Source organism: Leuciscus leuciscus (assembly GCF_965113295.1).
Source record: "Leuciscus leuciscus genome assembly, chromosome: 6".
Lineage (NCBI taxonomy): Eukaryota > Metazoa > Chordata > Actinopteri > Cypriniformes > Leuciscidae > Leuciscus > Leuciscus leuciscus.
In genome coordinates, this window is record NC_138730.1 from 27,018,759 (window position 1) to 27,032,285 (window position 13,527).

General features: G+C 36.3%; 3 protein-coding genes across 4 annotated transcripts; all 3 read left to right on the forward strand.

Annotated features, from left to right (window-relative positions):
• Positions 1-218: 218 nt before the first annotated feature.
• On the forward strand, positions 219-4,670 carry LOC309500607 (uncharacterized protein). Of its 2 annotated transcripts, XM_082172265.1 has the most exons (5): positions 219-986; positions 1,109-1,262; positions 2,528-2,572; positions 2,721-2,893; positions 2,980-4,670. In XM_082172265.1, the coding sequence occupies exons 1-5, from the start codon at positions 837-839 to the stop codon at positions 3,352-3,354; spliced, it is 897 nt and encodes a 298-aa protein (XP_082028391.1). In that variant the 5' UTR covers positions 219-836; the 3' UTR covers positions 3,355-4,670. The 2 variants fall into 2 exon arrangements, with proteins under 2 accessions (XP_082028391.1, XP_082028392.1); XM_082172266.1 differs by lacking the exon at positions 2,528-2,572 and having other exon boundaries at positions 226-986.
• An 855-nt stretch (positions 4,671-5,525) lies between these two features.
• selenop2 (selenoprotein P2) lies at positions 5,526-7,963 on the forward strand. The gene is made up of 5 exons (XM_082172267.1): positions 5,526-5,643; positions 5,784-6,032; positions 6,705-6,917; positions 7,106-7,214; positions 7,290-7,963. The coding sequence occupies exons 2-5, from the start codon at positions 5,815-5,817 to the stop codon at positions 7,542-7,544; spliced, it is 795 nt and encodes a 264-aa protein (XP_082028393.1). The 5' UTR covers positions 5,526-5,643; positions 5,784-5,814; the 3' UTR covers positions 7,545-7,963.
• A 1,335-nt stretch (positions 7,964-9,298) lies between these two features.
• elovl8a (ELOVL fatty acid elongase 8a) lies at positions 9,299-13,200 on the forward strand (the record flags this gene model as incomplete). The annotated part of the gene is made up of 8 exons (XM_082172147.1): positions 9,299-9,312; positions 9,484-9,581; positions 9,858-10,045; positions 10,207-10,287; positions 10,411-10,467; positions 10,568-10,682; positions 12,361-12,488; positions 12,577-13,200. 8 exons carry the CDS (start codon positions 9,299-9,301, stop codon positions 12,742-12,744), a joined length of 849 nt encoding a protein of 282 aa, XP_082028273.1. The 3' UTR covers positions 12,745-13,200.
• Between the last annotated feature and the right edge of the window lie 327 nt (positions 13,201-13,527).

The following is a 13,527-nucleotide window of genomic DNA, read 5'->3' on the forward strand; positions in this document are numbered from 1 at the left end:
AAATAACGCAAACTTTTTTTTTTTTTTACTGTAAATCCTTGAGAATTTCAAAACCAAAAAGTGGAAGATTATTTAGCTTATTGAAGAAATGTAAATTATCAGTAGACCATGATACATAAACTATTAGTAATTAAATTTGATTTATTTTCTATTATTATTATTATTATCTCTTTCTCATTTTATATAGGCGTAGTTGTGCTCTGTTTTAGGAACCTTATTGTTTTGTATTGCCTTTTTATAATTGTTAATTGCCATTTAAAAAAAAAACATAACGCAAAAGTCATAATATTACCTTCTGTAACCCTAATACTTTAAAACATTAGTACCTTTCAAACACGAGAACATAAAATAAACTTATGAAAACAATAAAAAAAAATGTTTAAAGCTTTTTATGTAACAGCTCACATGTTATCATTTTTGTTTTCTTTTTGTTCGTTGTCTCGCATTCTCTGAACTATTAAATGATGCATAAAAACTATTTACATGATGTGCATTTTCTAAATGTGAACGAATTTCATACAGGCAAAACTAAAGTCAACTCTCACATCATACGTCATCATGTCGCCTACCGGCGCCATTTTGGCTCAAACAAACTCTGCATTTCACTTACTAGTAAAATATTTTCGTTTTAAGTAATCGTATTTTCTACTCAATACATTAAAGAGACCGCCCGTAAAGTCATTGCTTACGTCTGCTAAAAACAACTGCTATCTCTTTTTCTGGCGTCTAACGTATATTTAATAATACACCTGCTAAGTCCTCTGCTAGCAAACCGCTACGTGTCATTGTTGTTTTGGCCAGATGGTAAGTTAAACATTTGGCGAACATAAATAAAAATGGGTGGATGCTCCGCTCCAAACTGCTCGAACTCTACAACTATTGGAAAGCAGCTCTTTCGCTTCCCGAAAGACCCCGTGCGCATGAGAAAGTGGCTTGTAAACTGTCGGCGTGATTTTGTACCAACTCCCTGCTCCAGACTGTGCCAGGCAAGTGAAAAGCATGCGAGTATTAAATTCTGCAGAAGAAAACAATTAAGTCATTCTTCTGGCATCCTCTTGGTATAACTATATATCTATATTCTTGCCATAAAGCTTTATTTCCGTGACAGGACCACTTTGAGGAAAGCCAGTTTGAAGAGATCGCCAGATCACCAGCAGGGGGAAGGAAACTCAAACCAAACGCAATCCCCACACTGTTCAATGTACCCGACCCTCCCTCTCCTGTCACCCCTCAAGTAGCGTTACCTGTTAAAAATGAGCCAGGTAAAGTTTTTTTTTGTCCCTAAAGGCACAATATGATGGGAAAAAATAGCTAGGCCTATTAGATGGGAGGAAAAATTATGTTTCAATGCTATTGTGTAATAAAAAATTAAACACTTGCCACTTGTATTGCGTTTCCCAGAGAAACTTTGCATTCGTCCACAAAACTTTTGTGTTCTCTAGCAAAAGTCTTGCATTTCCCTGAGAAACTTTGCATTTGATCACAAAACATGTGCATTCTTTTGCAAAAGTATTGCGTTCCCCCAAGATAGTTTTGCGAGCGAAGGTAAAGTATCTTGGGGGAACGCCATACTTTTGCAAAAGAATGCAAATGTTTTGTGATCAAATGCAAAGTTTCTCAGGGAAATGCAAAACTTTTGTGTTCTTTTGCAAAGAATTACATTTCCCTGAGAAATTTTTAATTTTTTTGCAAAGTATTGCATTTCCCTAGAAATTTTGCAGTTGCCCACAAAACTTTTGCATTCTCTTGCAGTGTTGCATTTCCTCTAGAAACTTTGCATTCGCATGCAAACCTTTTGCGTTCTCTAGCAAAAGTATTGCGTTACCCCGAGATACTTTGCATTTGCTTGTGAAACTTTCGTGTTCACTAGCAAAGTGTTACATTCGCCTGAGAAACTTGGCTTTTGTTTGCAAAACTTTTTCGTATTGTATATGATTATATGTATCGCTAGAGCCCGAGAAACTTTGCATTCGTTCATGAAACATATGTGTTCTCTCGCAAAGGTATTGCGTTTACCCAAAAAACTTGGCAGTCGGACACAAAACTTTTGCATTCCTTCGCTCGAGATAATTCGCATTCCCCCGAGATACTTTCCATTAACTCGGAAAACTTTTATGTTCTCTATCAAGTTTTGCAAAGTATTACATTTCCCTGAGAAGCTTGGCTTTGTTCACAAAACTTTTGCGTTCTCTAGCAAATGTATTACTTTTCCCCGAGAAACTTTGCATTTGCTCATAAAATCTTTGTGTTCTCTCGCAAAAGTATTGCGTTCCCAGAAAACCGTTGCTATGATCTGCTAATCTGCATTCAAATAGTTGTTCCTCCCACTTCATATTATGTTCATTACAAAATGTCTTTGCATTTCCATTACGAAATTGCGGGGAATGCAAACGTTTTTTAAAACCATTGAAATATATACATTTCAATACAAAGCAATACATTTTTTGCACATCGCCATCTCTTATTATATGTCCTTTATATTTGAGCCATTTCCCTGAAATTTTTATCAGAATTTTTTTTTTTAAAGCACTACAAATGTATGTATTTGGAAACCTTCGGTGTGAACGCATCTGTAAGTAATTAAAAATAATTTTGTCGTTTATTTGGTATCTGTAAAACTTTATACAGCACATCAGTAAGAATAGTGATGAAAAATTTTAAACAAAAAAAAACCTTTTAGGGGATTTTGTGTAAATGAATCTATTATGTTGTTACTGTAGTGGAAAAGGACTTGAACATGGGGGATCATGGTTATGCCCGCCGACAGCCCCCTGTGGATTCAGAGGAGGATGGAGTTCAGGGGGCAGAGGAAGAGCGACCCTGTTCTCTCTGCCAGCATTATAAAAGCAAGCTAGAGCAGCAACAGCAGCACACAGTCAGACTACAGAGAGAGGTAACATTTATTCTTATGAATCATAAGAGCGAATCATAATCGATTGAAAACACTGGTAACATTTTGTCATTTCTTTTTTTACACAGGCAGAGGAGATGAAGAAACGTCTTTACAAACTGAGTAAAATCGAAAAGGGGCTGCAGGTGTTCCTGTTTGAGGATCAGATTCGCGCCCTAACATTAGCCAAGCGTTCTCGGAGGGCAGTGTGGTCCCATGACACTTTACTGACAGCCCGAAAAATCCGCTGTGCAGTGGGGGTTAAAGGATACGAGTACCTCAGGGAACTGGGCTACCCCCTGCCTTCTTACAGGACGCTGTGCAATCGCCTGGAGCCCAAAATGATGGTGACCACAAGTATGCAGGACGAACTGGCAGAGCTCGGCCTGGGCATCATAACAGCGTGTGACAGTCCAGAGGGCAACGTCACGAGCGATGAAGGACTGATTGGTGTGATGACCTGAAACGGCACTAATGCTTGACTGTTAAACCAGCCAAAGGCGAAGCAACGGCAGGACTCACGGATGATGTTTGTTTACTGGTTTAAGTTATTTTGGGTTGTGGTTGTTGTTGCATTTTAAAACCATTTGCATAAATAACACAACAATCTGGAGCTGATTCAATATTACACGTGGTCTTTTCTCTAAGAAAGAAATATTTCGGTCTTGTTGCATCTGTCTGTGTAGTTGCACTCCCTTGATGCAAATTTTGCACCTTTTATGCATATTGAGAAAATCTGTGTAAATTGTTGGTGGAATAATTTCAGCTGTTTACAGAAACATGAAATGTGCCCTGAAATCCAAATGTTATCACTCTGAACCTGATTTTTGCTGCTGAGACAAAGATATTGGAAAAGATCTGGGGAAATGTCAAAATTGACGATATGACTGTCAAAATATCTACTTTAAATTGGTATATTGGTAGCGGTGCTATGTGTAAATCTGGTATATGATGCGTAGTGAAGGAGTGTAGTCGCTAAAAAGATTGCACATATTTATAGACCCAGCTGACCCACCACACAAATCATGCAGCTGCCAAACTGAAAGTCCTGTTCTGAATAATAAACTTCTGTCTGCAAACCAGAGTTTCTGGTTTTATCATATTAATTTAATCAGAAACAGCTTTGTGATGGGTCACTTGTCCTGACAATAGATCAACTGTGTGTCTTAAAGGGATAGTTCACCCACAAATCTATATTTTTGTATTTACTCACCTCCATGTTTTTTCAAACCTCTATGGACTTTCTTCTGCTGAACGCAAATGTTAAAGGATGTTGGTTACCAAACAGTTTTGGGTTGACATCCATTTTATGATTTTTTTCTAAAAGTATCTGATTTTGTGTTCCATAAAAGAAAGTCACAGGTTTATTTTTTCGGTTGACTATCCCTTTAAGAAAGTGTTTTATTGAGAAATTCAGAGAGCACATTATTAGGGGTATTTGAGGAACATGTAGGGTTTAAAGCACTTTAAATAATATTTTTTTTTTAATGGATATTTAGTACTAGGTGTTATAACAGTTGTTGTTTTGGTTTTTTTGTGCTCATTTCTGTTCAGATATTTTAAACGTGTACTGAAGGTTGTTGCTCCATGGATTAAAGCGTGTACTTTGTCCCAATCATTTCAAGGGTGAAACACTGCTGTTTGCCAAACTAGAATCAATTCCTCTGTCCATGAGATGGTGTAAGATCTTTCAAGAATGTTTTCTAGGGTGTCAATTTCAGATTGTTTACTTTTGTGTACATACAGCGAGGCCAGACATTAAAAAAATGCCTCTAATTTATGTTCTCATTTATTTATTGTGAGGCTGACATCCCTGTGAAAGGGAAAGGTATGAGCAGACAAGTAGATACTCATAGATTTGAATAATATTCTTGCTAAATTACTTTTCAACAAAGCTATATAGTAATTGGTGACTGAAGGATCAATTGCATCATTTGAACAGGACAGTAAATTTACAGACATCATGTTTTTCACATGATGTGATCACTGAATGTTTAGTTCAAGCAAACAGTGGCACAAACTGGCAGAGTCTCAAATACAACATTCGTGAACTGGGGTCGGTTGCATAAACATAGTCATTATGTTAAGACAGTGTCTTGTGACCCACTAGCAGTAGTCAGGGGCAGTCAGTCTAAGTTTTCGTATCAACTTAGACTCGTCTATGTTTTTATGTAACTGATTTAAAAAAGCTATGAAGAGTCTTAAAGAAAAAAAATGATGTCTAACTTGTCTTAGAGGTTTAAGCAACCTTATCCTTGCCCTAAGATTTTAAGACACTCCAGTATTTGCATTTCAATTGAAATCTTTCCTCATGTCATCTAAATTATCCAAGCGATCAGTCAAAGTATTGCATCAGTGTTGAAATGGCTTTTGGACACTTTAGATGTATAGATTCAAAGGGTAAAAAACACACATGACTTATCCAAGAATATATGGCATGATTTCCAACTTAATCGTGTTTTGCAAAAGCATACAGAAAGCTGTAATCTTTTATCAATTGATGTTATATATTATTCACCCATGGCAAAAATGTTGTTTAGTTTGTTATCAGCTAGTATGTATTTGTCTTAGATCACCCACACACATGAACGGAAACTTTGTAGTACACCAGTCCCCAATCCCCTCTTTTACTGGTTTGTTCTGTTTGTTGAGGGGGAGGGTTTGTCCAGAAGAGAACTTTAAAAGTGTGGACGGTCAACTTTTCCTCACTTCTGTATTTTTTGACTCGAAGAGGCCAAGGGACAGAGCTTCAGGTTTGTGCAACTCTATGTCCTCCTTCCCGTTTTGCTTTTTTGCATTCTATATGTGTATGGGATCAAATAAAGATGTGGAACTAATGACACATCAAAATAGTAGGCTATTTTAGGTTATTGATGATTGTGTTTGTTTGTAGCTGTTGCAGCGGGTGAAGTTCAGCTGGCGTGATGCAAGCTCTCTGGGCTCTGTGGTTGTCTGCTTTTCCAGCTCTTCTGGGAGCTTCACCACTGTTTGTGGAGAAAGAAAGCTCTGGCTCCAGAATCTGTAAGCCTGCCCCACAGTGGGAGATCGATGGCAAGACTCCGATGAAAGACCTTCTGGGAAATGTAGTCGTTGTGGCTCTTCTTAAAGCCAGCTGACACTTCTGTCTCACGCAGGCTGCCAGGTGAGAGTTCTTGTGCTGTGTCATTTTCTCATTCTATAAAGCGATGTCTTTCAGTTAGAGATGCTGATTTGTAAAGAATTTTTGGGGCAAATTTGAAACAAACAAGGTGCTAGAAAAAGACCCAATGATGACACTTTTTAATTTAAATGTAACAAATTTTACATTTTAAGATACAGAAACATAAGATACAGTAATACAATATGTGACTTTTAATGCTCCATTCTGAAAAAGGATGATGATGCAATTATTACAGTTATATAATTAAGCAGTTTTATCTTTATCTTTTTTAATGAATCTATGGAATATATTAATATATATATATATGAAATTTTTAATTAAAGCTTTATATATATATATATATATATATATATATATATATATATATATATATATAGATATATATAGATAGATATAGATAGATATAGATAGATATAGATAGATATATAGGATAACTTTTATATACTTTTGAATTTGTATCAATTTAAAAATAATTAAAACTTGTGTTTCATGCAAATGTATATAAGGGATACAACTGGCAGCCGTTTTGTTGACTGACCTTCCTCTTTTAAAGGGACAGTTTTTTTTTATAACGTCAGTGGTTAGTAAACAACAAAAATATAAATCTTGGTCAACTGAATCCTTGCTTGTGTTCTCCTCCTTTTGGTCGGGAAGGTTGGGAAACCTGCGTGACAAGCTGGTCCATGGCAAGCTGACTAACATATCATTCCTGGTCGTCAATGAGCAGGATTCGCAGTCCAGAGCCATGTACTGGGAGCTGAAGAGGAGGACGGCACAGGGCATCCCTGTGTACCAGCAGAGCCCACTGCAAAACAACGTCTGGGAGCTCTTGGAGGGAGACAAGGATGATTTCTTAGTGTATGACAGGTATGAACAAAACACTTCTGAATCCAGTACACACTATTATGACCAGTTTGACTAGTTTCCCTTTAGGGTCACATGGCTCTTTTAGTATTCATATGCCAGTTCCCCAGAAGAATGAACATCTGAGATATTTTTCTCAAGTATTGTTTATGTTGTTCATATTCATTCTTCTGTATTTCTTTTCTGCACAGATGTGGATATCTCACCTTCCACATTGTCCTGCCCTTCAGCTTTCTTCACTACCCTTACATAGAAGCGGCCATCATGGCAACATACCACAAAAATATGTGCAACTGCTCAGTGAGTGACAATATTCGACAATATGCAGCTTCAGAAAGTGCCATATTTATGAAATGTTTGCAAACTCTCTTTCAGCTAAATGCCAACTTCTCCATATCAGATGAGTCCACAGGAGAGAACAACCGGCAGGCTAACAATACAGAACCTGTAACTGTGCATCATCATCATCATCATCATCATCATCAACATGAGCATCATCATCAACATGAACATCATCATCACCATCATCATTCAAATAACAGAAACAGAACAGGTTATTCAGATGTGGCCAGCGAACCAAAAGAGCCAACCCAGCATTCTCATGAACATAGTCATGAACATAGTCATTAAAACAGATTTCTTTTTTTTTCAATAGCCTAATTGTTGAATTTAGATTTTTTAAGTTGTAAAAAATGTTGTTTGTTTATTGTTTGTAAATATGCAGAGCTGCTCTTGTGTCAGACCTTTATATCATTGACCTTAAAGGGGGATTTCAGTTGAATCTCATTGTTCTTAATGAAGTGTGCACTTTAAACCTGAGTCGGGGGTCTGCATACAGATGTTGAGCAAAGGAGTCATTAACACCATATCTGTTTTCCTCCTTCCTTTTAAGGAATATCTGATATTGCTTAACTAAAGAGTTTTCTTTGCTTATTATGTTAACTGCTTTGTATTTGTTAATATATTAGCTATAAGACATGTAATGGGAATGTGTTTGAGTGGTGTATGAATATAAAAAGCTGTATAAAATTCGTTTGCATCAATCAGCATATCCTCCTGAGAACCAGCAATGGAGTTTTTTCCTCTGTAGAGGTTTCTTTTGAGACCATATAAGACACAGTTTTAAGTCTGAATGTTCTGTAAAGAGCACAGTCTGGGCTTTTCAGAGATATCAAATGTTTGGAGGTAGGTTAACCATGACAACTCCCTCTCTTTGGTCCAATGACTGACACCGACTGAATTACTAAATTCAGCACTCTTATGGGAATATGATAATATTTTGTAATTATCATTCAATTCTGACTATTTTTCACATTGTTTGTCATAAATTAGTGGGGTTTCAAATCAGAATATGAAGTTCTATTATGAGACATGCATCAGTTTCATACATGAAGACCACTGTAGAGGACACCAGGACTTACAGCATGCTTATCAGGCATTTTAGGGAGACATAAGTAAAGGGAAGAAATTATATATCACTATGAAATATTATGAAAATGTTGCCAAGTTATTACTCTTGTTATAGCTACCTCTTTTTTCATTACATGTTGCCCAAAGAATATGCAAATTAGAGATAATTAATAGATATAGAAACACTGTAGGAAACACCATTTTTTGGCAATGTCTACATATTGTGTAAAGTAAAATAGAATATCGAATCATTCTCTAATATCTTTCATGCATAGTTGAGAATCTTTGTACATACATTTGTGCATGTTTGGTTCAGGTGGAAGTTTCCTGGAGCTGTCGTCCTGAAAACCCTCATTTACATTAAACGCCTATTAAATGCAGGCACTAGTAGGCCTATGCATAGCCTACAAAACGAATAATAGAAACATTTTCTAAACATCTTTTTCCAACATTATTCTCCTATCTGTTTTTACAAGTTATAGAAAAAAATAGCACCTTCAAATTGACTGGTAGGCCTATACCGTAATACGTATAGCCTACGTTCACCCTATTTAGTTAAATTATTTAGGCCTAGCCTATAGCCAACTTAAAAAGTAATTTGCAGGTTGTCACTTTATAAAACGAATTAAAAAACAATATTAATCGCGTATTAATTATGCTTAATTTATAGTGTCTAAACACAAAATGGTGAAATGGCTTGGTTATGGCACGCTGCTCAAAATAGCCGATGGTAGGCTATCTCTGTTAAAGAATAAAGTTGTCCAAGGGATTTTGGTAATCCGTCTTGGGGAGGATGCCATGTGTAAACTCCTTAACTCATCCTTGAGCCTTTGATTTATACTAAACGAGAGCTCTGTGTCGTTGACAACATCTCGTGTAACTTAAATAGCGGTCATAATTGACATTTAAGGCATTTACTCCTGAAGTTACTCCCAGCAACGAACTCTCGCGCTGTTCCTAAAGGCAACCGATAGATGGCGATGTTTAGGTATTACTGAATGAACGTCAAGCGCAATGGTAAGCCGTTTACGCTTAATTCATTAATGTAGCCTACCATTTCTCGGATAGGCCTATTATTAGTAGAGTGACTAAAATTAATTTTAGTTTGGTTTCGTTTGTTTGTTTTTTATTGTATTTTTACAATATGATACATTAACAGACACGTCTCATCTCCATTATTAATTGCTCAGGTGTCCGTATCACCGTCGACATGGCAAAGGCTCCAGATACTTTACCAATGGGTCCTAGAAAACGGAGGTATTTTTTCTAGAAATTGCATGTCCAATCTTTTACTTTAAATATGCTCTTTGTTATTTTTCATACGACACAAGCTAATCAGCAGTGTATAACACACAAGTAGTAGGTAGGCTACAACAGTTATGTTTTACACAGTTACACCGACACCGGTGGGCCAGCCTACATTTGACTAATTGGTCCTGACGAAACCAGTATAAAAAAAACTTTTCTAAACTACTTTAACCACTATATAAGGAAGTTTAACGAGGTAATTATGCAATTCGTTCTTTCCCACAGACAAGAGGACAGATGGATGGCTATTGGTTTATTCTCCCCTGCCTGTCTGTGGCATCTTCCTCTGTTACCTTGTCATCATCCGGCTTGGCCCGAAACTGATGACTTACAGAGAACCAGTTAACATAAAGGCTATTCTTATTATTTACAATTTTTCCATGGTGTGCCTTTCCGCTTACATGTTTTATGAGGTATGCGCTAGTGAACTAAACACAGTCTATGGAACTAACATAGGCCTATTTCCTATTCATTTATGAAATCTCATTCATTAATTTATTCATTCATTGTATAAATACATTCATATGTATGTATGTGTGTATAGCCTATGTATGTATGTTTGTTTTGCTTTTAGTTCACAGCATCATCTTGGTTGGCAAATTACAGCTTGCTGTGTCAGCCTGTGGACTACTCTGAAAACCCCCTTGCAATGCGGGTAAGCAAATTATTTTTATAGAAATAATTCGCATTTTTCCACACATCTGCAATTTTAGAATAAGAATTACCATTATTATAGTTATTGCCTTCCTTAATGCTGTGCAATTTTGATGCCATGCAGATGGCCAGAGTGTGCTGGTGGTTTTACTTCTCAAAAGTCATCGAACTTACTGATACTGTAAGTAAATTATCTAGTCCTTTGATATCAGATCACATTGTTAATGAATGTCTTATGATGATGTTTTATTACATTAAGAAGTAAATGTCATTATCATCAGATGTTCTTCATTCTGAGGAAGAAGAACAATCAACTGACCTTTCTGCATGTGTATCATCACGGCACCATGATTTTCAACTGGTGGGCCGGGGTCAAGTATGTTGCGGGAGGGCAGTGTAAGTGTTCTTACCTTGGAGAAAAACAGATTATTGTGTTTACATACAGCAGTCCACTTAGCACAATGCAACAATGTCATACTCTCAAACAAGACAATATACACGTTGTGTATACAGGTTGTGTTTAGTTTTTGAATAGAGGTGAATTTGACTCTTTAATCAGATTATAAAACTATAACTATTAGATTGCATTATTGTATAGCTCCAAAAGTCTGAGACAACATTTAAAATATAATTTAAACCTTGAAATAAACTTGTACAGAAGCTTCTATTGACGCCTAAAATGCTGATTGGATAATCTCAAATCATGCTGGAGAACATGATCTTGTTGTTTTGGAGTTCATTGAAGCAAATTCTGAAATTCATGTTAATTTTCACTCACAATTATGTTATGATTACACTATAATTTGTAATAAAAATATTAGAAGCATTTTTACTAGTGATCTGCTTTTGGACACCACTGTATTACAGTAATGTAATAAAAAACTTTAGTTCATCTCTCAAAAGTAAGTATTTATGTCAATGAACATATCAGTGCCATCAGAATGAAAAGTCCTTGTGTCATTGTTCACAAACAAGATAGTCAAAATGCTTAGTCATGTTGTCAATAAAACACTGCACTCTGTTAGTATTACCTGATGTAAACTATGGCAACAGTTTGGATGACAGTTACTGTATTCAAATGTACAAAGCTGCACTTCTTCTTTATGCCGTATATCCATTTCAAAAGTACAAATTTACACAACTGTACGTGAGTTATTGATTGAAAGAGACTGGATAGGATTCACAGTTACACTTTTACTAGTGGTCTGAAAAAAACACATAAAAAAAAACACACATTGCAATAGTATTGTGATATAGAAAAGAAAAAGAAATAGGGCCACAAAGGCGAAAATACAACATTAGAAAAGCAAACACAGGAAAGACCCCTTAGGCAGAACTTTCCTTTTGCATACAGCACTGTATATATGCTTGCCAAATGAAGGTTCTTGAGATGCAACTTTGAGCTATTTCAGAGAACTGGTTTCTCATTGGTTGATCTACATTCTCTTCATTAGTGAAAGTGCATAATTCATTAATTCATGGCACATTTACAAAAAGTCTAATAGAAATGTGTAGAAAATATGCTTGACAGTTTATGACAACTAGATCAACCATTTTGCATTTAATGACTTAAACGATGAACTAATGACTAGAAGTTTTGAGGGGAAAGACTATTGCACAGAGAACTATTTAATAAATTTTGAGCAACATGGCATTAGCAACTGATAATGTAGGAAACCGCAGACAATTGATCAATTGCATGAATGTACCAAAGCAATCGCAACTTGTTCAAAAGAATGAGAAACTGCTTTTATGATGTGCACAAGTGACTAGATGATGTGGAGGTTGAACAAGTAGTTTTGAGAATTTCATTTCTGATCTGAGAAATGCACCAAAGCGACTGAGAAAAACTGTAAATGGACATCTATTGGGGTTGATTTAGTTGCAGTGTCACTCTGACACCACTAGGTGATATATTGCTCTAGAAATAGACGATGAAAGTATTCTGAAATGTGTGTGGTATTTTCTTGATGTTAGGCAACTGATAAAATGACAAATATCTTACGGATGTTTGCTATTGCTTCAGGATGACAAGGCAGAGAATGATTTGCTAAAGATGTTCTCTCTTCCTCAGCATTCCTTATTGGCCTCATAAACTCTTTTGTGCATGTGGTGATGTATATGTACTATGGCCTGGCAGCACTGGGCCCCCAGATGCAGAAATACTTGTGGTGGAAACGCTACCTCACTTCCCTCCAGCTGGTGAGACTCTGTTATGATTTTTTTAAGGAATAATGCCTTAATATGAAGGATCAGTCACTTTTGTGCCTCTGTCTTTCTTTGTCCTCAGCTCCAGTTCTTTATTGTGACCATTCACACTGCGTTCAACCTCTATGCTGACTGTGACTTCCCTGACTCCATGAATATGGTGGTCTTCGGCTACGCCCTCAGCCTAATCGCTTTGTTCAGTAACTTTTATTATCAGAGCTACCTTTCCAAGAAGACAAAGATAATATGATTGCATGGAGATGGAACATACTTTGATTGTTTGAATAAAAATGTGTCATCCATTGATCCCTCAGACTGAATGTGGCGACTGTATCTGTCTTCAGGACTGTTTAATCCTTCCTTTATCTCAGATCCATTTGTCTGTGTATTCTCCCCTCCTCCAAACTAGTCCATACAATCTCTACACCCCCATCCCCCTCTGGTCATTAGGGATTGAGACCCTGCAACGCTCTAGTGATCTGGCCAAATTGAAATAAACCCGAGTCCACCTTCTGCTCCTCAGTCACTTATTTATCTAATCTCCCACTGTGACACTTCATTTGTTTTACCACTCATTGGTTCAGATCAACCAATCACAGTGTAGCTGGGGGGAGTGTCTTATTTAGGACCATGCCTTCTCTACTGCTGCCCTCTTCTATAGTACCATGTCTTAAGCCTATGCCTTTTTAAATATATGTTACCTCTAAAAGGCACAAACATTTATATTTTTATTAAGATATAAGATACAATATATATCTTAATGTATTTTATTATGGTTTTAAAATCTATTGAGAAACATTTAACATACTATTTAATGTGTTTACATTACTTACATTTATTACTAAAGATACAAGATATATCTTAATCTCCTACTGTCTGATAAGATAATGATAATGAGTGTGACTTTAAATTGAATTGGCCACAGGAAGTTGAATTGGATTTTGAATGCATTCTGGGAAATTAAGAATCTATCTATCTATCCATCTATCTAAAGTTAACTTTTTTTGAATTTCAATCCACTATATTTGTACAT